This window comes from Sphaerodactylus townsendi, linkage group LG01, assembly GCF_021028975.2.
Source record: "Sphaerodactylus townsendi isolate TG3544 linkage group LG01, MPM_Stown_v2.3, whole genome shotgun sequence".
Lineage (NCBI taxonomy): Eukaryota > Metazoa > Chordata > Lepidosauria > Squamata > Sphaerodactylidae > Sphaerodactylus > Sphaerodactylus townsendi.
In genome coordinates this window covers 148,060,071-148,083,898 of record NC_059425.1, presented here as the reverse complement: position 1 = coordinate 148,083,898, position 23,828 = coordinate 148,060,071, and the positions used below count along the sequence as shown (strand labels likewise).

General features: G+C 38.3%; 1 protein-coding gene across 1 annotated transcript in view; it reads left to right on the top strand.

Annotated features, from left to right (window-relative positions):
* The window catches only part of PRIM2 (DNA primase subunit 2), an 87,681-nt gene that overhangs the window by 5,616 nt on the left and 58,237 nt on the right, over positions 1 to 23,828 (top strand). Inside the window, 7 exon segments of the mRNA XM_048505878.1 lie at positions 381 to 454; positions 457 to 543; positions 794 to 897; positions 1,257 to 1,336; positions 4,215 to 4,335; positions 13,655 to 13,750; positions 14,667 to 14,804. Coding sequence (XP_048361835.1) covers positions 381 to 454; positions 457 to 543; positions 794 to 897; positions 1,257 to 1,336; positions 4,215 to 4,335; positions 13,655 to 13,750; positions 14,667 to 14,804 — 700 coding nt within the window.

Sequence of the window (23,828 nt, the reverse complement as noted above, 5' to 3'; positions counted from 1 at the left end):
TGTGAAAAGAACTAATGAATTGGAGCAAAATTGATGATTTTATAGTAGCAAGGCAGGACGATTTTTGGCCCAAGCTTGACAGCAGTATGCTGATAACATTTTGTGTGCAGTGGGCTGGGAGTAGTTGCGAAACAAGGAATGGCTTCATACAATGTTTTACTTGGATATGTGTTTGTAGTGTAACATTGAAACCTAATGTCTGTGTAAATATTTAAACCTTATTGAAACCTAAAATCTGTATAAAATTATTAGAAAATCCCTGCACTTAGAAAGAGGCATGCATTTTGTTTTGCATATACCATTGGATTTTAATGCAGAATAACTATTACTTCAGCTACGTGTTAATCCTGTATTGTGACCCTTTAATTTATTTCTTTTAGGCTTACTTGGAAAAACGGAAGCCACGGGAAGACAGACAGGCAATGGTCAAGGCTGGCAGGTGATAGGACAGGAGATCATATCCTCTGCCCTACTTCTGGCAACCTCCGACTGAAAATATCTCTCTAGTGGAATTTGAAAATTTTGCTGTTGATAGACTTAAATGTGAGTAACATAGTAAAGTGGAAATGAATTCTACTTTGTGCTCTGACACTGAATATTCTGTCCTATATTTTGGGGCAACCCTGTTTTATAAAGTAAATAGATATATTGACTCCAATTTTTCCATAAAAGTATTACTAAAACATCAGTCTTCTATTTAATTTCCATCTATTCAGCATAATTTCATTTATGAGTTTGGAAATCCACTGACACATTCCAATACTGATTCTGACTTGTGTTTGTTGCTTTGCAGTGCTTAAATTAGTTGAAAATCTGGGCGTGAGTTATGTGAAAAATTCTTCTGAGTATGTGCAAAAACTGGAAACAGAACTTCGAAGACTTAAATTTCCGTACAAAGTAAGTACAACTGAAAAATGTTAACCCTCTGAATACAGAGTTTGTCTTTCATGTGTAGCTGAAAATACTAATTGGGTGAAAATGGTGTTCTGCTGAAGTGTGTGAAACAGAATTTTGCAAATAGAAGGCTGATTGTTTTGAGGATGAATAGCCCCTCCCCACAATGCTGTGAAATTTAGGGTTGGTTGTAGATCAAGAAATGGATGCTTGTTGAAAGCTTTTGTATGCCTCTCAAGCACAAGGGCCTTTGATAATGGTTTTAGTGCTGTGGCAGGGTGACTATCAAATCTCCTGTGGCTCCCTCCCCTTTTTCCTCCCATTATTGGTACATCAGTAAATTTGTGTATTTTTGTAATTAGGCATTGGTTGAAGATGATTATGATGCAAGAAGAAAAGATCACATTTCTCATTTCATACTGCGTCTTGCCTACTGCCAATCGTAAGTATCCTTCTGGCTTACACTATACATTCATAAACAAATACGGCCACTAATGTTTCATATTTATGTTAATTTATATATTTGGAACATTTAGGGATGACATTCGGAAGCCTTTTAAGGCAGACATGTATGATAGCAATTCTAGAGTGACAGGTTCAGTGGTTAACTTCAGACATCCTGTTAAACCATGGTTAAGGAACCTTGAATTGTAACAAGCCATAGTTATCATAGTCATCATCATTATCATTCACCTTTTATTGGCATAAGTAAGAAAATATAAATACAGGAGTTAAAAGAAATAAGATAAATTAAGATGAAAAGTGTTCAGACATTGTAATTAGTTAAAAGGTAGTTGGGTAGAGTCGAATCTGCTAAGCCAGCACCAGAAATTTTGCTATGTCCAAAGATCTCTGTGGGCACCGGTCACAGAGCAAGTGGAAAGTCTTAACCTTATCCGATGATAAGATGCAGTTCTCAATGTGGAGATCAATATACTGTCTTCTCGAGCCGGTAGCAGAGCAGATCATTAAAGTTTGTAACAGGACTCCAGATGTTCAGGAACTACAATTCCCATCAGCCCCTACCAGCATGGCCAATTGGCCATGCTGACAGAGGCTGATGGGAATTGTAGTTCCTGAACATCTGGAGAGCCGCAGGTTCCCTACCCCTGGTCTAAAAGGATGTGTTCAACTGTTTCAGTGGTCTTCCATGGGCAGGGGCATGTTCTTTTATGATAGGGGGTAGTTATCATAGTCATTATCTTCATAACTCAACAGTTTCTGGACGAAGAGTTGGCTTTATGAACCAGAAGCTGAAAAACAGCTCTAAATCATGGCTTTGCCCTTTGGGCATTAGGAAGGTCAGATCACAGTTTGGATTCTAAACTCTTTTTTGAGTTGGGTGGGAAAGAAGCATGCAGGTGCTTTAAATAATAAATCACTCCTGCATTAAGATGCACACAGACCTGTTAGGAAAGCTGGCCTTCCTGTAAACCACCAGAGTGCCTTTTAAAAAAGAAATAGTTCTGACATCTGTGTTTTCTGAAGTTGTAATATTTTAATTGATACTAGCTGCACTATCATTGGGGATTTATTCCCAGGATCTGTGCAAATGTAGATTTTTTATTTTTTAAATAAATGTCCTGCTGTCTGCTTGAGGCAGTTTTCAAGTTGGAGACAATGTCAAGAATAATTCTTGAGCTAATATGCGTGGCCCTGTTAAATAAAATTAGAACCTCTATTTAGTGGTTCAATAGTGCCACCAAGAGGCAAAAGCTTGCATTGTCAGCTTTCATTATTACAAAAGCTTTTGATTCAGAATTATTTTCACTGCAACATCACTGTGAGAAGACTGTCTCTTTTTCCAAGTATGAGTGATAAAGCTGTTACCTCATATTTGCTGTATGTGTATATGCTTACCTTAAAAGCTGCAATTCTATTTGTGTTATATAATACTTGCACAATTAAGGAAAATATCACAGGCCTTCTTTAAAAGAATTTTCTTCTTTTGATGAGTAGACTTGGTGAACTCTGTGGGTTGGACCCTAAGCAACCCTAAGCCAATTGAGTTAATGGAAGGTGTGTTAGAATTAGATCTAAAACATAATGTAGGAGTAAACTATCAGGTGCTTAAATATGAAAAACTGGCATTAATGGTATGCATCTGTGCAGAAGAAATTACAAAAACTGTACTTCCAGTGAATATCATCTGCTGATCTTTGCATTGACCCATGAGTGTCACAACATTTAATCTATCGTGAATTCAGTACCAGGTGTACTGAACTAAGGGAGACAGAAAAGCAGTCTCCATTTTGATAGAGAAGCTTGACTCAGTAGTCACATTTCTCCTCTGAACTTTTGTGCTTGTGGAATTCTTGCTAAGCTCTTCCCAGTTCGGTGAATTATATGGGTCTTTGGCTCCTTTATTTTATTTTATTTTATTTATTTATTTATTTATTTATTTATTTATTTATTTATTTATTTATTTATTTATTTATTGATTGATTGATTGTTGCATTTTTATACCGCCCTCCCCCGGCCTATAAATTGCTTGTTTGCTGCTTCAAGGCTTTTCAGGGTGCTCAGTTTTTGTTTTGACAAGTCTTAAATAGAATTTGTTAGGCCTGGGGTCAGGGATTCCAGTGCCCACCAGTACTTTCTCTGGAGCCCACTGAGCTTGTTAATGGCTGCCTATATTTCAGTGGACGGGTTTTCCATGGATACAGTGGCTGCCACAGGAAGATCAGGAAGACTCATAAGCATCCAGATTTGTGATTCCGGACCCCTTTCAGGGCTACTTTCTTTTTATTCTCCCATATCTCTGCACCAACCCAGTCTTCCCTTTGTTTCTTTTTATTCCCTTCTGCAATTCTTTTGCAAAGCGAGGAAGGCAGAATTGTGCTTGGCTATATGTTTTAATTCAGCTTCTGGAGCGACTCTCACCATTCCCCTTCAAAATTCCCAGGGTGATTGCAGGTTCAAAAATATTGGGGGCCCAGCCTTAAATAATCTTAGAAGCTGTGGGAATCATTAATGGTGGAGTGGAGGAGATTCCTTTTGTTCAACCACGTGAAGCATTAGAGAGGCAAATGCCTTGAGAAAGGAATGCTGAAAATAAATTGTTTTAAAGCAGCAACAAATAGTGTAACAAGCATTGTTCCAAAAAGACAAACAGGACAGCAGGCTATTAATTTACATTTAGTCTTTCAAGGGAATGATATCTGGATAACTATACTGTACATAAGATCCAGAGGACTCATTCCATGTACAGAAGACTCCTTTGTGAAGCGAATCGTGCCTGCTGGATCCAACCTCATGCATTTTAAATCACAATTGCTGAGTTAAATGTATTTCAGTATGTATTAAATGTTCTGCTCTAGGGAGGATCTCAGAAGGTGGTTTATCCAACAAGAAATGGACCTCTTCCGCTACAGATTCCATCAATTAAGTGACCAGTTGGTTGAAAACTTCCTTGAATATGTTAATTTGGCATATAATATAGTAAGTATCTTGCTTCTCAATGATTTCATGCAATATCTTTTAAAAGTAGGTCCTTTGATGAAAATATATGGCAACATGGAAATTCTCAGGATGAGGCTGATGGTTGAGTGAAGTTTGCAAGTCTGCTCTCCCCCAGTAACAAAATCTCTGTTTCCTAATAGGTAGTTAAGCTACAGTACATGTGACTACAGATCCTTTTGGAGCAGCAGTGGCATAGTAGTTAAGAGCAGGTGTACTCTAATCTGGAGGAACCGGGTTTGATGCCGTGCTCTGCCACCTGAGCTGTGGAGGCTTATCTGGGGAATTCAGATTAGCCTGTACACTCCAGCTGGGTGACCTTGGGCTAGTCACAGCTCTTCGGAGCTCTTTCAGCCCCACTCACCTCACAGGGTGTTTGTTGTGAGGGGGGAAGGGAAAGGAATTTGTAAGCCCCCTTGAGTCTCCTATAGGAGAGGAAGGGGGGGTATAAATCCAACTCTTCTTCTAGCAGTACAGTTTGATGGATCTCAAACTGGCTGTCCTTGGTACCAAAAAACAGCCCCAAATGCAGCTAAACCACATAGAGACAATGAAGTATAGTAATATCAGAAAATGAGTTCAAACATGTGAACAAATCAAGCACATGGCTTGGTTTTCCCAAGGAGTGTTCTTTTTGTAAGCATTTTAGCTTTATGCTATCTTGAGCAGGTCTCTGGAGTGATGGAATATAAATTTTCTAAATAAGTATAATCTGTGGAGACCTGCATGCCAGATTGAGCAAGGCAGGTGGAGCATTTCTTCTTTAAAGCAAGTTATAGTTTGTTATATAGGGAGTGGTGTCCCCCAAGGATCCGTATTGGGACCAGTGCTCTTTAACTTATTCATGAATGACCTGGAAGTAGGGTGGGTAGTGTGGTGGCCAAGTTTGCAGATGATACCAAATTATGTAGGGTGGTGAGAACCACAAAGGATTGCGAAGAGCTCCAAGCGGACCTTGATAAATTAGGTGAGTGGGCTCAGAAATGGCAAATGCAGTTCAATGTAGCAAAATGTAAAGTGATGCACATAGGGGCAAAAAATCCAAACTTCACATACACGCTACAGGGGTCAGGGCTATCAGTCACAGACCAGGAAAGGGATTTGGGTATCTTAGTTGATAGTTCCATGGGAATGTCAACTCAATGCATGGCAGCTGTGAAAAAGGCAAACTCTATGCTGGGGATAATTAGGAAAGGAGTTGATAATAAAACTGCAAGGATTGTCATGCCCTTATATAAAGCAGTGGTGCGACCCCACCTGGAGTACTGTGTTCAGTTCTGGTCGCCACATCTCAAAAAGGATATCGAAGAGATAGAAAAAGTGCAGAGAAGGGCAACGAGGATGATTGAAGGATTGGAGCACCTTCCTGGAGAGGCTGCAGCATTTGGGACTCTTTAGTTTGGAGAGGAGACGTCTGAGGGGGGATATGATTGAAGTCTATAAAATTATGCATGGGGTAGAAAATGTTGACAGAGAGAAATTTTTCTCTCTTTCTCACAATACTAGAACCAGGGGGCATTCATTGAAAATGCTGAGGGGAAGAATTAGGACTAATAAAAGGAAACACTTCTTCATGCAACGTGTGATTGGTGTTTGGAATATGCTGCCACAGGAGGTGGTGATGGCCACTAACCTGGATAGCTTTAAAAAGGGCTTGGACAGATTTATGGAGGAGAAGTCAATCTATGGCTACCAATCTTGATCCTCCTTGATCTCAGATTGCAAATGCCTTAGCAGACCAGGTGCTCAGGAGGAGCAGCCGCAGAAGGCCATTGCTTTCACATCCTGCCTGTGAGCTCCCAAAGGCACCTGGTGAGCCATTGCGAGTAGCAGAATGCTGGACTAGATGGACTCTGGTCTGATCCAGCAGGCTAGTTCTTATGTTCTTATGTTCTTATATGTTATATCTAAGGTTGTACCTTGGTGTAGATTATACAGTAGACACTAACAATCCTTTGACTTTGTTGAAGATTCATGATTGGTTAGATATCTTAGCTCACATGTAAATATATTTGCTGAATATATTTGATGAAACTTCAGCATTAAAATTAATAGCTTCTGATGGATACTGTCACTCACAGTCCTCTTGGCTTTACTAGTTTTCCACACTGATGGTCAACTTACTCTTAGAGAAGTAATTAGACATTTCTAGTGGTAGTTAAGATACATTGAAGCGTATCCCAAAATTACCAATATGTATTAGGATGAATTAAAAACCTTTGTTTACGATAGTGAAGATTTTTGGTGTGACTTGCTGCTGAATGGTATTATTTGGTTCTGTATCTGTTTCCTTGATTCATTATAAACAGCTTCTGCTTACATCTGCTCCAACTATCTGCTTACATTTAGCTTCACATACAAAAATTGATCTACTTGTTTTCTTTAGTTTGTACACTGGATGTGGTTGAGACTAAAGCTTGCTTAAGGTTTTGCCCAGTTTCTTATTTTAAAACATGTATTAGAAGTATAGAGAATATTTATGCTGGCCATTTTGTCAATGGGATACAGAACAACAGTGAGAATTGGTCCTGATAGCCCTCATGAGCTGCTGTAAGAAGTTCGACCAATTTCTCTGCTTTTGTGACAGTTCTGAAAGAAGAAATATATGAACAGGCTGGGTTAAAATGAAGTTTGAAGGTCATTGTGGCTGACAAAGTTGTTTAGTATGGTACGAGTGAATGGCAAAGGTTAACAAGATTTGTACGAAGCCTTCTCTTCAGTTACACTATTGTTTCCTAAGAAAAAGGTCAAAACTCCAATAGCGGACAACCTGATAAACAATCTGTGAGAAGCTACAGTTCGAAGCCTTTAACAAAGGCATAATACAATTTCTATCATCCCAAGGGAATAGAAAAAAAGCACCGCAGCTTTTCCTTTAGAAATTCACTATCTCTTTATATGGAACTGGGAGACTCATCTTAGCCATAACACATAAACTAGAGCAGCAGTGGCGTAGTGGTTAAGAGCAGGTGCACTCTAATCTGGAGAAATGGGTTTGATTCCTTGCTCTGTCACTTGAGCTGTGGAAACTTATCTGGGGAACAAGATTACCCTGGGCACTCCAACACATGCCAGCTGGGTGACCTTGGGTGAGTCGCAGCTCTTTGGAGCTCTCTCAGCCCCACCCACCTCACAGGATGTTGCGGGGGGGGGGGGGAGGGAGAGGAGATTTCAAGCCCCTTTGAGTTTCCTTACAGGAGAGAAGGGGGGTATAAATCCAAACTCTTCTTCTTCTGGGGTGTTGTGTGGTTTCCGGGCTGTACGGCTGTGTTCTAGTAGCATTTTCTGCTGACGTTTCGCCTGCATCTGTGGCTGGCATCTTCAAATGATACAGCCTGGCCATACAGCCCAGAAACCACACAACACCACAGTGATTCTGGCTGTGAAAGCCTTCAACAATACATTGAACATCTTCTAAAGTATGTTCTTGTTGATATAGAGCTTTTTTAAAAAAAACTTGCTATGATGTATCTCTTAATGTGCAGGTTTGCCACCTTCCTCTACTATTAATTTATTAATCATCCTGTTTCCAAATTTCAAATAAGAAAAACAGGACAAGGGAGCTGGCTGTTTTGTTTAGATTTGAAGTTTATAAAGTCCTGATGGTTACATTTTGTTAGTAGTTGTCACAAATCAGGCTTTAGTACCAAAGTTGTTTATAGAATTTTTTATTGGATGCTTGGGACAAATTCTGCTTCCTTTTATTTCTATCCAGGCTCATTACACGATCAAATATTTAAAATGTTCTATGTTTAAAAAAAATTAAAAAATCCACATGCAGAGTTAGTTACAAGTGCAGCTATTGCTCAGGAATCACGAAGGGAAATAATTCATCAGCATTATGATGATCAGTTTATGATGATGTCCCATCAAAGAGCCAGTGTATACTCAGAGGGTCAATTTTATATTCTTTTAGGATTGAAGCTCTTCAGTCCTAGCAGAGGTAAGAATTGTTTCCAATTTTAGTGTCTCAGATTCAGACTGTGAAGGAAATGTAGTTATTTTAGTGACAAACCTTTCTGAGCATAACAGATTTTGAATTTCCAGTATAAACTGTTGTGCCCAGGTTCTTGCTATTTTTATCAACGAAGTATTAAACAGGTGTTTTTTTAAAATGAAGAAGCAGTTCTTCATTTTTAAGGAAGCTTTCATGAGCTATGAGATACACACACTACCAGCCTTTCACCAAGTACAAATACCAGTCCAGTTAAGATAGTGTTTACCCGAAATGGTGGGAGTCTGTCCCTTTTAGAGTGGGGTAATTAGCAAAAGCAGACCTTTAGCTTAACAAGTTGTCAAGCAAGCTCAGAATCTTGGTTGCCAACTTTTCAGAGAGTTGCATAAGGAAGAAATTCACAGAAGAGCAAATAAAGTTTTAACAATTTTATTAAAAGAAAATAATAACCATACAGGCACACAATAATCAAAACAAGGCAGATATGAGCAAGCGCAAGACCAGATGAGATTTTCTGTCCTTGGGGGTACACTAGCCAATGCAGAGAATGGCTCCCCATCTTGGCACCGGACTACTAGGTTTCCCAAGGGTTGGCAGGAAGGGTAGAACTGAAAAACAGGGCTCCCCCATCCACCATGGGTTGATCTGATGAGAATGGAATCCTGGTTACATTATTATGGACAATAACCTTGGTTGTTTTGGGTACGGCTCAAAAGTTAGGACTAAGAATACCCTGGCTAAAACTGTGCTCCGTTTCCTAAACCTGCTGAAAACCTTTTGTCCTCTGAAAGAGATGTTCTCTCACAGGAAAAAAATAGATTCCAGGCAATTAAAAAATATTGGAATACAGTAGTGAAAAAGTGACTGGCATGGTTAGTTATGGCACACAAGTATATGTTACTTGAGAAACAGCTTCCAATAATATAGCAACATTACATTGATTCTACTTTGTTCCACTAAATAATGCAGTCTATTAATAGGTCTTGGTTCTCAGGTAGACATTCAGATTTTGACTCACACACATCCAAGTCTCTGCTGGGACTTCTATTCTTTAGGAATTCTCAAATATTATTGTAAATGGTTCTGAGATTATTTCTGCCAGTTCTTTTAATACCCCATGATGTAGTTCATCGTGTCCTGAGATCTGAATTCATTTAAAGTAGCCAGGTATTCCTGTACTACCTCTTCATTTATTCTGTGCTGAATTTCCCCTATTGTATCCATCTAAATTTCTCAGAGTTGTCTTTGAAGTTCCTCACTATCTATCCAATGCCTTGCTCAGGTTAGAAGCAGGACTGGTCCTGCTAGAAGTGCATGCATGGCTTCAAGCCATATATTTTTGGCACAAGCTAAAACTTTCCCTCTCTGGCTTAACTCCATTAATCTTTGTAGATAGTTTCCATTCAAGATAGTTGAGAATAACAGAAGGAAAATTGCTGCATCTTGGCATGTCCAGCATAGCTCTATGGCATTTTGGGCATCAATGGACCAGAGTACTGATTAAAGATTATGAGACGTTTCCCTCCAAACTGACAGAGAAGGAACCACTCCACTCTAGCAGTGGGGAACAGAAATAAAAATCTTGCTCCACCAAGTTATTTGTATACTCTAGTGTAGAATATCCTAAACATCACAGATCATGTACTTTAGCTCAGTTCAATGCCTTTCATATGCTTTATTGGAAGGAAGATATGCCAGCATTCTTTATGACCTTTGCCACTGACTGTAAGGCTAAACACATTCAAACAAAGTCGACTTTATAAAAAAGGAACAAACTTTATTGAACTGTGTCGCCCTAGCTACAGGGTGCTGGAACTGAGGGTTCTTGCCCTCAGTTCCAAAATATATCAGGTGTGCCGGTGGGCGGTCCTTAGAAGCGGTGGGAACCAGGGGATTAGGAGAAATGAAACTTAGAAATGAAACTTAGTCCTGACACTGGCCATGCCAGTTGGAAATGATAGAAACCATTGAATGTGTGCTATTATATTGGAGTTTCAATGAAGAAATTTAATCTTGGTACATCTCTGCACTTTTATCTGAATACCCAGGCAGAACAATCACTTTTATATCACCTTGCCGATAGCGCCAATGAAACTATCTTTAAGGAAGCAAGATTCTGTGCTGCGGCATGCACAATAAGGCAGAAACATGTGATTCAGTTTTAATAACTCAGTATTTTATTTTGGACTTTAAACATTGTATATTACCCATATTGAATATTGTTTAATACGACCATTGTAGACTATGTATCATTACTGCGTTTGTTCTACGATGTTGGATCATCATAAAGATTGCTAGCCAGTACCTTAAATTGAGCCTGGTAACTGATGGGCAGCCAGTGGAGTGACAGCAGAATGGGAGTAACATGCGCGGTCCATCTAGCTACCGATAATAGCTGAGGTGCGGCATTCTGTACTAACTGGAGATTCCAAATAGATTTTGAGAGAGACCCACGTATAATAAATTTTAGCAGTCTATTCTCGATGTCACCATGGCATGGATCCAGGTGGTCAGGTTAACTGTATCAAGGCAAGGCTAAGTTGGAAGAGTGCCTTTTTTGCAATTGCATAACTTGCTTCTTCAGCAATAATGTTGGGTTGAGTATAATCCTGAGGCTCTTAACGGAGTCGGCAAGGCTTAGATGGACCCTGAGTCGGTAAGGCTCAGTTCAATCCAGTGCACAGCTCTTGATGTCTGCTTCTGCCTCCCAGCATCTCAAAAAAATTGTATGGTCAACTGGGTCAAAGGCAGCAGATAAATCCAGTAGGGGCAACAAGGAGTCCCAACCTTTGCCTGCATTTAGATGTGGGTCATCAACTAAAGCCAACAGAGCCATAGGTTAGTCAGAAACCAGATTGAAAAGAACCTAGGACAGATGTTATCCAAGTCTGTCTTCTCATTTGTGACTTAGAAGTTTTCTATGAGAACAAGATTGTGATATTCCCAAAGTTGGTAATGCATCTGTTTTGCAAACCCATATCTCTTTTGTGAAAAGATTTTCTAATCTATTTTTGTATGAGAGTTCTGCCTTTCTTATCCACAGCTCAGTTTTGTGAAGTTTGTTTCAAGAACTCCATGTTTGTGTGTTGGTTTTCACAAGTTTGTAAAAACAAAGTAATAAATGTGATAGAAGAATAACTAGTTATCACTTCCATAAACATAATGAAAAGCAATTTGAGAGAGGATACTACAAAGCTAATGAATGGATTTAATTTGTTAATTGTCTCAGTTTCATTAGAGCCAGATGTTGATTATTAACGGAAAACTTAATGAACACTTCCAGGATAGTTTTACTATTTACAATAAACTCATCAAAACTGAATCAAGATTGTAATGCAGCTTGTATGGCCAAGGTTCAAGGACTTGATTTTTTTTTATGAAATAATACTCATGATTCAGAACAGTTTGTAGGAGTGTCTAAAAGTGCTGAGAAGACTCCAGTGCAAGGGGCTCTGTTCATGTATTTTTGCCCTATATGGGTGGTTGTTGTTTTCATATTAATAATTCTAAAAGGGAAAGGGCACCTTTGGAATTCTGGCATGGGGTGATGGGCACAACTGTAAAATGGCTGCAGTAGGCAGCAACTCTTGTTAACAGGATACCCTTTAAAATAAACATATTGCTTAAAAATATTTTCTTGCATATAGATGACTCACCTTCAGTCACATAGTAAAGATCTTTGTGCTGTGGTGGCAGCTATTGCCAAAGCAATTTTAAAAATTGCATGGTTAGTCAAAGCACCAGTGGCCAATCAAAAACTCTGCTGGACAGAAACCTCACCTGGCCCTGCCCACTTTCTAGGCAGGCTCTAGGAAAGTTTTTGGCAGATGCCATGGCATCCATAGGTACCACATTGAGGACTCCAGTATAATCTTTTTGACCGTTTGAAGATGAATGTGATGATGTCTACAGCATTCTTGTGGTATCGTTCAGCCTCAACAGTACTTACAGTGTCAGTCTTAGCCAACGGATGTAAGGGGTCCTGCACTTGGGATAGCCCAACTGCCCATGGGCCCACCCCTGATGGTGGAGGAAAAAGAACAATAGATTTCTGCTGCTATGTCCATCTGTCCCATTAGGGGCTCAGGTAGCTGGCTTTTGGTGGCAGTGGTGGCTTCCACCCACATTGGGCAAAGTGAGGGCAACCCCATGCTTGGCATCAAAATGGGGGCTGATAATGTGGGGACATGGCTCCATTCTGGGTTTTTTTGCCCAGGGTTGTCACTGAAATAAGTCCTGAATATCTTTCTATTGAATTTTCTGATTCGCATGCAGGCTTTGTTCATTCATATACCCAAAGCAAAGTACATGTCTTATTCTTTTGCTCTGGTGAAGTTCTTGGCCTACATGTTAAATAACTAATAATTTGATTGAATACATAATAATAACTGAATTAATAATAATAATAATGTGAAAAGTCACTCCATTCTGCTGTATTTTGTGGAGCAAAGCTCACGTTATTATGTCGTTACTGTAAAAAGCCTTCCCAGCCTAGTTCTTGTATCCATTGATTGGAGGCAGAATGCTAATCAGTCTGTTTGTACTTAATTCAATGTCAGTGGATTTACTTCATGTATGTGTGCCAATTTTGTGAAGCTCTATAATTTCTAGTCTAAAGTGGATCTACTGGATGCCTACAAATCAAACTACTATAAAACAGAAAATGGTGCTAAAATAATGTTCTTGAAAGCATATTTTTTTTAAACTGGAAGAGCTGCTATTATTAGGGAGTTGTAACAATTAAATAACTATGATTTGAACAGCTGGATTACATGAAAGTGATTTGTTTCTTTTTCATAGTTCACTAGGAAATGAATGTGGGAAATGTACAGGGAATGTGGAGAAGACTGATCTCTTTGTCATTATACATAAAAATGTCCATTCCTGTACCAAACACTGCTCCTTATATCTATACATGAACAGTTGTCATAATTCAATCTTAATAGTCTTTTGACAGCTCATTCTGAAGGCTTGAGAAAAAAGGTGTAAAAAATAAACTCTGAAGCGCAAAGTTGCTATATTTTCTCAGTTCAGCTCTGTCACGCCGAAGCTGCTTACACTATGCATGCTGCTCTTTTAAAGCGTTAATTAAAGTAGTGGGGAAGGTGGTAGGTTCATCTTCTTGAGTACCCAAGTATCTGTGATCAGTGGGTCAGTGAAAAGAAAGCATCACTTCTAATGGACATGTCTACTTTCATTTGTGCCTAACTTATTTTATTTCCATGTAATCTTATTTTGGTAGCATGACTGTCTTCTGTCAAAGTTTGTCTTGCTTATTTTCATAGAGTCACCTTAAACACAGAAAACATTGCCATTGATGCAAAAATACAACTACTTTTATTTCAGATCGATGCAACTGAAAGGACCACTATTAAGGACCAGTTACTAAATTCAACACCTGGCTTCAATATTACTAAAGTAGAAAACATGGTATTCTATAAGGTGAGCAAGCAGGTAAATGTACCCTGTAGTATAAACAGACAATGTTTCTCAGATTTCTTCCTGGGAGAGTAAGTGCTGCTGTTTCATATTGTAATTTCTTTTAGATGGAGCACTTGCATGGGTTTTTTTTTTTAGGGAAACAATTATTGGTGGATTCCACACAGCAAATGTATAATGGGTTGCAGTTGTTATAAAGGAAACTGTTTTCCTTTTTTCCGTTCACATGCCATGCAGGCAGCGATTGGAGCCCATGGAAACAATCCCGGTTGCTTTGTACAAAAATATTTTGTAGCATGTGAATATGTTTCCCCACAAAAGTATCTGTTTCAGTCATTCTTGAGGTTTGGACAACTCTTGGGAACAATATAATTGTTTGCCATGGAATGGGGTGCAGCCAGAAGTGGAAACTGGCAGAAATCGTACCCTCTATTTGTGCAAGTTTTTCTACAACTTGTGCAAGGAGCAGTGAGTGTAATTTCTCAATCTAATGCAACTCTTCCCCCATATCCTTATATGTTTCCAAGGTTGCACCAACCTTCAGAAATGGTGTTTGGAGGTCAAACTCTGGAAGATTACAACAGGAAGAGAGGACTTCAACAATTGATTCTGCCAGCTTGCTCTGTCAACGATTCCATGGAATCTGACCCATTTTATTTATACGAGAATCCACCAATTGAAATGTTACCAAAAGCATTCTGGCAGTTTGAATAATTGTTTGGATTAATTAAAAATATATGGAAATTTAATGTTAATTTTCTTAAGTAAAAAACTGGTTCCTCCAGTTCTCCTCAGGCCTCCTAAAATGATTTTAATGCGTTTCATTGGTTTACTTGACTTGTATTTACTTGGTTACAGTATAATTTATCATTCTGGTTCGGCCTTTATAATTCAGATTTGCTTCTTTTTTCAAATTCAGGTTCCTTTTTGTGATGCTTTGGATTTAGTTCGAATAAGAAGAGTTTACTTCCATGGAGGCTATGCTTATGTACCTCACCAAGATATTGTTACCATTGTCCTGAACAATTACAGAATGAACCTGTCTAAGGCTCTGGCAGTAAGTCTCTCCTCCCTCCGTTCTAATTTATGATATGCTTTTATGGTCTTTTATTTTCAGTTTTATAAATGGTAACCCTTCATCCACCAAGCAAAAACTAATCTGAGTTCTGGTATAGGTTCATAGGTTACAGCAGCTGAGAAGTATTTCAGTTACAACAGAAACTTGAAACCTCAATAAACACTACTGAGCCTAGCTTTATACTGCAAGAGGTATCACTCGTATTTTGCAGCTCTCTGTTAACAGTAATACAGTTATAATTCACATCTACTATTTCCTTCCTTTATTATAGTCAACTTTATCCTAGTGAACTTTGTAGGAAGATTAGGATGTGACATATAGAAATATTAATGGTGAGTTTAAAAGTTGTCCTGTTAATGATGCTGTTACTTCTTATCTCACAGTGGAGAATTAAAAAAACCCCAGACTCTAGCTTAGTGTACAGATAACAAAAGGTAGGGGTGATTGTACCTTCATAGTCCTTGGGAAGAACATGGGAAAAGCAGGAACCCATTCATTTCTTGTTGAATAGCTGGTCAGCTCCTGCCTGTTTATTTCTGTGTAAACATAAGGACTTGGGGCTTGTGTGTGGAAAATGCTCAGAATGGCAGTTGGTGGCCCACGTCTGTTCCTTGCTCTGCAGTGGTTAGGATGGGTCTTGTGATGATTGCTAGTATTATGTATTATATACTTAAATGTTTATACATTGTGCATGATTTTCTTGTTTCCCAGAGCAACTCTTTATTCAAAACATTCATTTGCTAGCCCAAATGCATTAAATTATCTGAATTTTTCTAGTGTCTTGTCTCCTCTTGCATTAGAGTAATCATGAATTATTTTCACTCCACTAAATTTTGTATCAATGGATGGGCCAGGCAAAGGCTCCTACTGCTGTCTACTTCATTCAGGAACGGGGCAAAGCCAAGCTTTATGCGCAAATTCTCAGATGGTTGCCTGGTACAGAAGGAGTAGGAGTCCCAGATTTTCAACTCTGCTACGCAGTGTTCTGCCTTACAAACATATTATTATTATTATTATTATTATTATTATTATTATTATTATTATTATTATTATTATTATTATTAATATTAATATTAATATTAATATTAATATTAATATTAATATTAATATTAATATTAATATTAATATTAATATTAATATTAATATTTAGTCTTGATAGACCGCCCAACCCCCAAAGGGCTCTGGGAGGTGTACAATGAAACATAAAACAGAAATAATACAAATATCATAAATACAGTATACCAATAAAACATTAAAATGCATTTTAGCAGTGAATTCATATAAAACTACAGATACAGGCACAGATGGCGCCCAAACCAAAGGCCAGGAGGGCCAGCATTGCCCAAAGATAGATGGAGTCAGCAATCAGGCAATGCCGGAGATGGCAAAACTGTTGTGGAGGCTTCAGAGGCGGGCAGGCAGTCTGCGGCTGGCATCCCCAAAGGACAGGTGGAATAACTTGATCTTACAGGCCCTGCGGAACTCACTAAGGTCCCACAGGGCCTGGACAGCAGATGGTAGAGCATTCCACCAGGACGGGGCCAGGGCTGTAAAGGCCCTGGCCTGGGTAGAGGCCAGCTACATACTTTATGTAGTTAAGAAAACTCAAAGAAGTTATGTGTGAATATAGAAAAAGCATATGTGATTTAGTATAACTGAGAAGTAGTTTTGATACAAAATAATCACCATCCTAATGGAAATGTTAAATAACCCCTTTTGAACTTCAGCATCCAAATATAGAAAGCTAGCTTCTTGTGTTTCCACAGGTCAAATTTTTTGAGACAAAATGCTTTCTCTATCCCCAGCCTTCTGGAGCTAAGCGATCTTGTCCAATTTGGGAGAGACAATCTGAAGGGATTATGTTTCTAAGGATTTTATTGTGAAGACAGATTATACCACTAAAAGCCTTAAGTCAAATATGGTTTCAGTATTGCCAGATACAACACTTTATTACTATTCTGGAGATTTAAGAAACAAGTTACTGCAGAGGTAATGCAATTTCAGAAAATTAGTAGTGGATCACCCTTTGCACTTCAATAGACATAATTTCTGTTCTATATGAATTCTGACTTCATAATCTTGGAACACTGATCCTATGTATATAATTGGGAAAAAGGTTTTTACTTGGCTTTTGTTCGGACCAATTTGCCTTTCACTTCTACCATTAGTTTAAGAGAGTTTTTTCACCTGATGGAATTTAACTCTTGATAGACTGTGGCACATCTGTAAGTAATACTCAGCTGAATGTTTTAGGAAATGTGGAAGGATGGATACTGTTGTTCAAGTATCAAGATCAGAGTCTTGGAATTTAATTGAATACTGTGTTCAAAAGATTATAGGTTATTCCATTCACTTTTGAGCCAGAACAATATTGTTGGCATTTTAGATGATAAGCCAGTACCTCCGATTAGAAGATATAACTTTATTAATTGCAGCAAAATCATTAATTACTCAAAGTAGCAGGAAAACTTTTCCCCTGACATCTCAGCTTTGTATAATTTTTTAAAAATCGTAATATACAAAATATCTCTGTTGAAGGGAATGTAAAAAAACTTTTTCCAGGTTCTCCCTTTTCTATTGTACATTGAAGCTAGTAACTGGGAATATTTACTACCTTTTGTGTCCAGTTTATTGAAAAAAATATATAACATTGTATTTTCGAAGGCTTTCACAACTGGATTCATCTGGTTGTGGTGGGTTTTCCGGGCTGTGCGGCTGTGGTCTGGTGGATCTTGTTCCTAACGTTTCGCCTGCATCTGTGGCTGGCATCTTCAGAGGTGTATCACAGAGGGAAGTCTGTTACACACTACGTCCACAGAGAAGGGAATGTTTGGGGTATATATTGTCCATGTCCCAAGGTGGGGAACCAATCAGTAAGTGTTTGGGTAGAACTTGTTATGCAAAGATGTGGTTGATAGTATTGTATTGCTGGTGGGGCTTATCAGTCCAGTGTGTGATTCCACCCAAACACAGGATTTGCATTCACCAATACTGCTGCTGCTGCAGGGCATGAAAAGGTGAATCACACACTGGACTGATAAGCCCCACCCGCAATACAATACTATCAACCACATCTTTTCATAACAAGTTATTTTTCTGTAAATAATGTTGAACAATTGGTTCCTCGTTTATTTTTCTGTCTGATATTTGAAGAGTGCTCCAAAATTCTTTGTTTAACAGGTCCAAGTGTGCAACCTACATAAAGAGCTGGACAGGTACAATAAATCAGATAGACACACTCCTTGGTGTTACAATTAGTGAAGTGATTGAAAGTATATCTAAACTTAATAAATGGGTGAATAAACTCTTTGGCAGGAATAGCTAAATCACATGCCCTGCATTTGCCACATATGAAATGACCTCTTACTGCAGGAGCCTGTCTCTCAAGGGGTTCAATGTCGGTTCTAACCAAAATTTGCTTTAGATTTTTGGTTCTCCTAAAACCAACCCTAGGAGGTAAGCCACATCCTGGGAGAGATTTGATAATATGCCAGTGTTGGTTAATAATCCCACGGACAGCCTGAGAGCTTGGTGTATAAGAGCATAAACTAGTCTCTTTTCTCTCGGGGGAGAGGTTTTTCTTGTAAAAATTCCTGTCTGGAAATAGAATTTACTTTTTGTAGGGCAGATTCTAATATATAATTTGGAAAGCCTCTACCTCTAAAATCTTGTAGAAGTCTCTCAGCCTCCTTTCTAAAATCAGTCTCTTGTGAAGAGTTCCTTTTTAAGCGAACTAGCTGGCTATAGGGTAGGCTGTTTTTTAAGGACTTGGGGTGCTAGGGTCTGAAGTGTAAACTTGAAGACTTATCTGGGTTTATGGAAAGGTTTGAAAGCCAATTTGCCTTTTGTTATGAAATAAATTTCAGTGTCCAAAAAAGGAATATGGGTAGAATGGAACATGTAAGTGAATTGAGTGGAAGGATGGCTCTTATTGAGCCAATCAATTAACTCTGGGAGTATTGAAGCTTCAGACAAAATGAGTAAGACATCATCTATATAGCGGCGATATAGCAAAAAATATGGCAAAAAATTATTTTGTGAAGGATTATAAATAATGGTTTTTTCCAATTTACCCATAAACAAATTGGCAATTGATGGGGCAATGCCACATCCCATAGCCACACCTTTAATTTGCATGTAATAAATCTGCTGGAATGTAAAGTATGCCTTTCCAAGAATGATGTCAGTAAGTGCCATCAAAAAATCAGTGGATGGAATCAAATCCGACCTGGCTTCAAACACTTCTAATGTTACCTCCCTTTCTTCATCATGGGAAATATTAGTGTATAGGGAAGTGACATCCAACGTAACCAAGCGTGCAGGAAAAATGGTACCTTCCAATTTCATGATGAGGTCTTTGGTATCCTTAACATAAGAAGGTGATTTTTAAACTGTATCTTGTAAGAAAGAATCTATATAAGCTGACAGGGGCTTGAAGACAGAAGAACTACCTGACCTGATAGGTCTCCCTGGAGGAGGGAGAGTTCCTTATGTATTTTGGGAAGAGTGTAAAAGATGGGAACTCTAGGGGAATCATTAATGAGGAATTTCCCTATATTGTCACTGATTTCTCCCAACAACATAACTCCATAAACTACTGTTTTAATTATGCTCAGAATATGATGAGTGGGATCGCTATCTAAACATAAATGGAAGGCTGAATTTTCAAGTTGTCTGTGGGCTTCAAGGATGTAATCATCCCTATTCATAATAAAGACTGCTCCACCCTTATCTGCCGGCTTTATGATTATATCCTGGTTGTTTTGGAGGCTAGACAACGCCATTCTCTGCCTCAAGGAAAAGTTGGAGAAGGAATGTTTGGTATGGAAATGTTTCTCCACCCTTTTTACATCTCTCATTACAACTTTTTCAAACACAGATATATCAGGATCTGACAGAGGGGGCATAAAAGTCGAATGGGGTTGAAATTTGGGGATTACCTTGGAGGAATCATCTCCAAAAAAGGCTCTTCGTTTCAGATGTCTAAACAGACAGAAAAGGTCTACTCTACTCTTAAAGGGATCATAATGGGAAGTTGGGACAAACCCCAAACCTAAATTTATGACTTCCAAGTCATCTGGTGTAGGGTTGTATGAGGACAAATTGACTTCTATGTTTTTTTCTTTCCTCTCCAAGATACTGTCTCTGGCTCACTATATATATATATATTTTACATTGGTTCCAAATCCCAGAGTAGATATGGACTTGTAGAATCTCTGTTCAGATTTGTAACGTGGAAATGATACTTTCTTCCTCAGAGCATGGTTGTAAAGTTAGGGAAGCTTTATATAGCACAAATTTTCTATGTACATCTTAAAACAAAGCAGCAATTAAAGTACTTAATTGGTATTCATGATTAAAAGGGAAAATACTTTTCCCTCTCTTTCTATCAAGGTTTCACCCTTCCTCAGGTCACAGATCTGTAAACACCATTTATCACTGTAGTTCTCTGCTAGTAAATTCTATTTGCAATTGGAAGAGGGGGGATGCAATTTTGTGCAGGTGGTGTTCAATAATATTTCATCACCTAAAGTTTCAAACTGTGAACAAGAAGGCTTTGTGTTATGGCATTAATGTATGAAAATTATGATTAATGAGGGTCTTGTCACTTGAGATTCGTTTCAGGTATTGAGTTCTGAGTGTTAACCCAAAGTAATTCACTGTAACATAAATGGATGATTTTTATAATATGCATATACAAGGTTAGTAAGGTAATAACTTTGACAGTGTGGTATAAAACATGATTCAAATGACTTTGTCCTCTAGATGCTTCATGCTGAAGTGCAGCAAGAAAGTGCTTTCATTTTAGTATAATTTCATTTAATGTCTTCCTGTTATTTCTGTGCCATTTATTATGTTTTCCATTTCTGATATTGTTGAGCAGCGGCAATATGTTTGGCACTGCTTGTAAGTTCAAGGTACTCAATGAGTATTTTTATAAAATATTTTCAACAGTTTCAATCATTGTGCAATGGAGTGCATAAATATTATTTTTTGCAAGGCCAGTGTCTGAGGTACATCTTTGCAAGTGCTTATGTCAATATAAAGTCAAACTAGATGTTAAGGAGATGGAAGTACACGGTAATGTTTGCGTAGAGAAGGCAGTCAGAATTGGCTTCAACTGGAGGGGTGTACTGCCAATCATTTCAGCTTCACTGAAGACTTCTGCTTCTCCTGAATTCAGGTATTCTTTCTCATTTAGAGTGCGTGGAGAACCTGCAGGTTATAAGCACTTGCAATTTCATGGGTAGGGACTGGATGGGAAGGCAGAGATCTGGGTTTCATCCTCAATGGATTGTTAATATTGGTATTTAGTTTCTGTAAAACTAATTCCTTATTAGATTGGATATTGTAGAAGTGTAAGTTGATCTAGGACCTGGTATCATAACTCATCAAAATGAAAAAAGAGCTAAATTTATTAATACAAATCAAGATTCTAAATATTAACTAAATTATTTAATGAGTTTCCTCCACCCAAAAGTGATTTGCAATTCCCTGCACCTAATCAGATAAATTTTGCAAAAGGGAGTGGGGAAAATATTTTTGGAAATCATTGCTCGAAGGCTTTGTAGTTACTGGCTCTGAGAGTTCTAGCTTCATGCCACAATAGGAGTATTCTTTTTTATTTTTTTAAGTAACAACCATGTGTAGACAGCCACAGTCAGATTCTGTTTGTTTTTCATTGCTTGGGTATATCCAGTGAGACAGAAGGAAAACAATAGGTGACCGGGGAGAGGGCTTTTTGCAGCCTCCAAGGATGATAATAAGGAAGGGAATGTGTGCTGTGGTACAGTGTGTGCTGTGGTGATTGGTGGAGATGCATTTGAACTTATATTCCTGAGGCTTTGAGGAGAAAGTAGGGTGGAACATGTCAGAAGAATGAAGGCAGGGTGCCAGTCATCTCATCTCTGATCCCCCTTGTTTCTCTGAAGGTGTCTAAATTGGTAGTTGGCTGATGTGACCTGTTTATGGTACTTTCTCTTTTGGGAGGTTGTGCTAACTGATATGCAGAGCATGATGGCTTGGCTTCCTAATGTTAAACATTCCCAGTGGGCTGTTAATAAAGTTCTTTGGAATGAGGTTTACACTTTAATCTCACTTGACCAGCTGTTCTTGGAGTGCCAGCTCACATGTTCTGCTCTTATTTACACTACCATATTTAATTGTAATTTTACACTTAATTGTAAAATGAATCATAATGAAGCTGCATTTCCCCTTTGTTTTGTTACTTTTGCTGACTACAAAGACAAGTTGCATTTTAAAAGAAACCTTTGTGTCCCACTGTGCTATGGTATATGAATGGCTCTTAGCCTTTACATGGAACACTTTGGATACGCTCAATTAGTGCTTGAGCAACTCTTCATGACATCCTAAAGGCTCCAGTTACATGTTCTGGAGTCTCATTGCCTTCGGTGGTCTTAGACTTCAACTGAAATTTTTTTCTACAGTTAAAAGCTGATATATCAACAATGGTGGCATTTCTGACACTGTTTCGACAACTTAAAAGAATCTGTTAACAAATATATTTTAATGAACTGTTGTATAAACAATCCATCTGCTCTATACATTTTAATGGTTTCTTTGTCCATCTATGTAACTGGTGAAATTGTTCACAGATGACACTTTAAAAATACCTCTGCTCTCCACAGAACTCTTTATTTTTTTTTTTTTGCTGTAGCATACTTATTGCACTTGTTCAGTTTCAAACCTGAACCTGGTATAAGTAGAAACTACTGAAATTGGAGGCAAAAATTGTTTATTTGCTAATGGAACAGCAGAACACATGAGAGTTAATTAATTCTGCCTTGAGAGAGGAGGTGGTTTTCCCAGCCTTGAAGCAGGCTTTGGTGGGTGTACTCCTAAAGAAACCTACTCAGAAAATTTTAAATAACTATCAACTAGTCTCATATGTTCCATGCTTGAGCAAGATTATCGAATGGGTAGTACCTGGACAGCATCAGTTGGATCCTTCCATTCTGGGTTTAGGCCTGGTTATGGGATTGAAACAACCATATCATCCTGGTGGATGACCTGTGCTGGCAGATGTATAGAGGGAGTGTGACTCTTGTTTATTCTCTTGGACTTCTCAGTGGCTTTCAGTTATGGTGTTATTTTGGACAGCACCAACACTTTTCTACTAGTGGATAAAGACTTTTGGATGTTTCCTCAGTGATGTCTACTTCCTGACCTTTGTTTTGTTTTTATGTTTTTGTATGTGTATTTTAACTTTGGCTTTAATTGTTTTAATAATGTGTAGGGGTTTTTTTTGGTGGTTCTAATTATCTTTAAGATGTGACATCTGAACTGTAGTGCATACTAATTCAAGATAAGTATCATAGTTAAGTTTCTAAGAAATTATTTACCCATGACTTATTCTCATCACATTCTGCGTGCAAGGAGAGAAATTTCATCTTAAATATGGCCTTTTGTGCTCACTGCACTTACCACATTTAAAAGGTGTTTTCAATCCTACCATTTACCACAAACTCACCTCCTCCAAACATTGGCTGCCATTTTTAAAGCTTTTTTAAATACACATTTGCTGCAGCAGTGATTCATAACATTGCTGATTTATTGATCTGCAAAACGTGTGGAGGAGGAAAAAAGCAATTAACTTAAAACGTAAGAGAGGGGTAAAGCAGTGAAGTGAGGGAATGAAAAAAATGGCAGTGCAGGCACCAAAGGAAAGATTTGGTGACCACATAGGGAGTGTGTGGCTCACTGTTTTGGCAAGAAAGAAACGTTCAGTATGATTGCACTGTGAGGGAAGCCAGGTCTGAAATGTTTCCATGGGAAACATCATGATAAAAGTGGCTTTAGAAACAGTGGACAAAAAGTTGCCTGGAATAGTTTTTGGAATCAAATGGGAGAAAAATAATGCAGAACTGCATGGAGGAAATATTTCATTACTTGGCTAGAAACAGTGTAAATAACTTGTGCAGAAAAGGCCTATATCAGCCTTTATTGCCAGTTCATTACTCAAACCTTCAAAGTTATAATAAA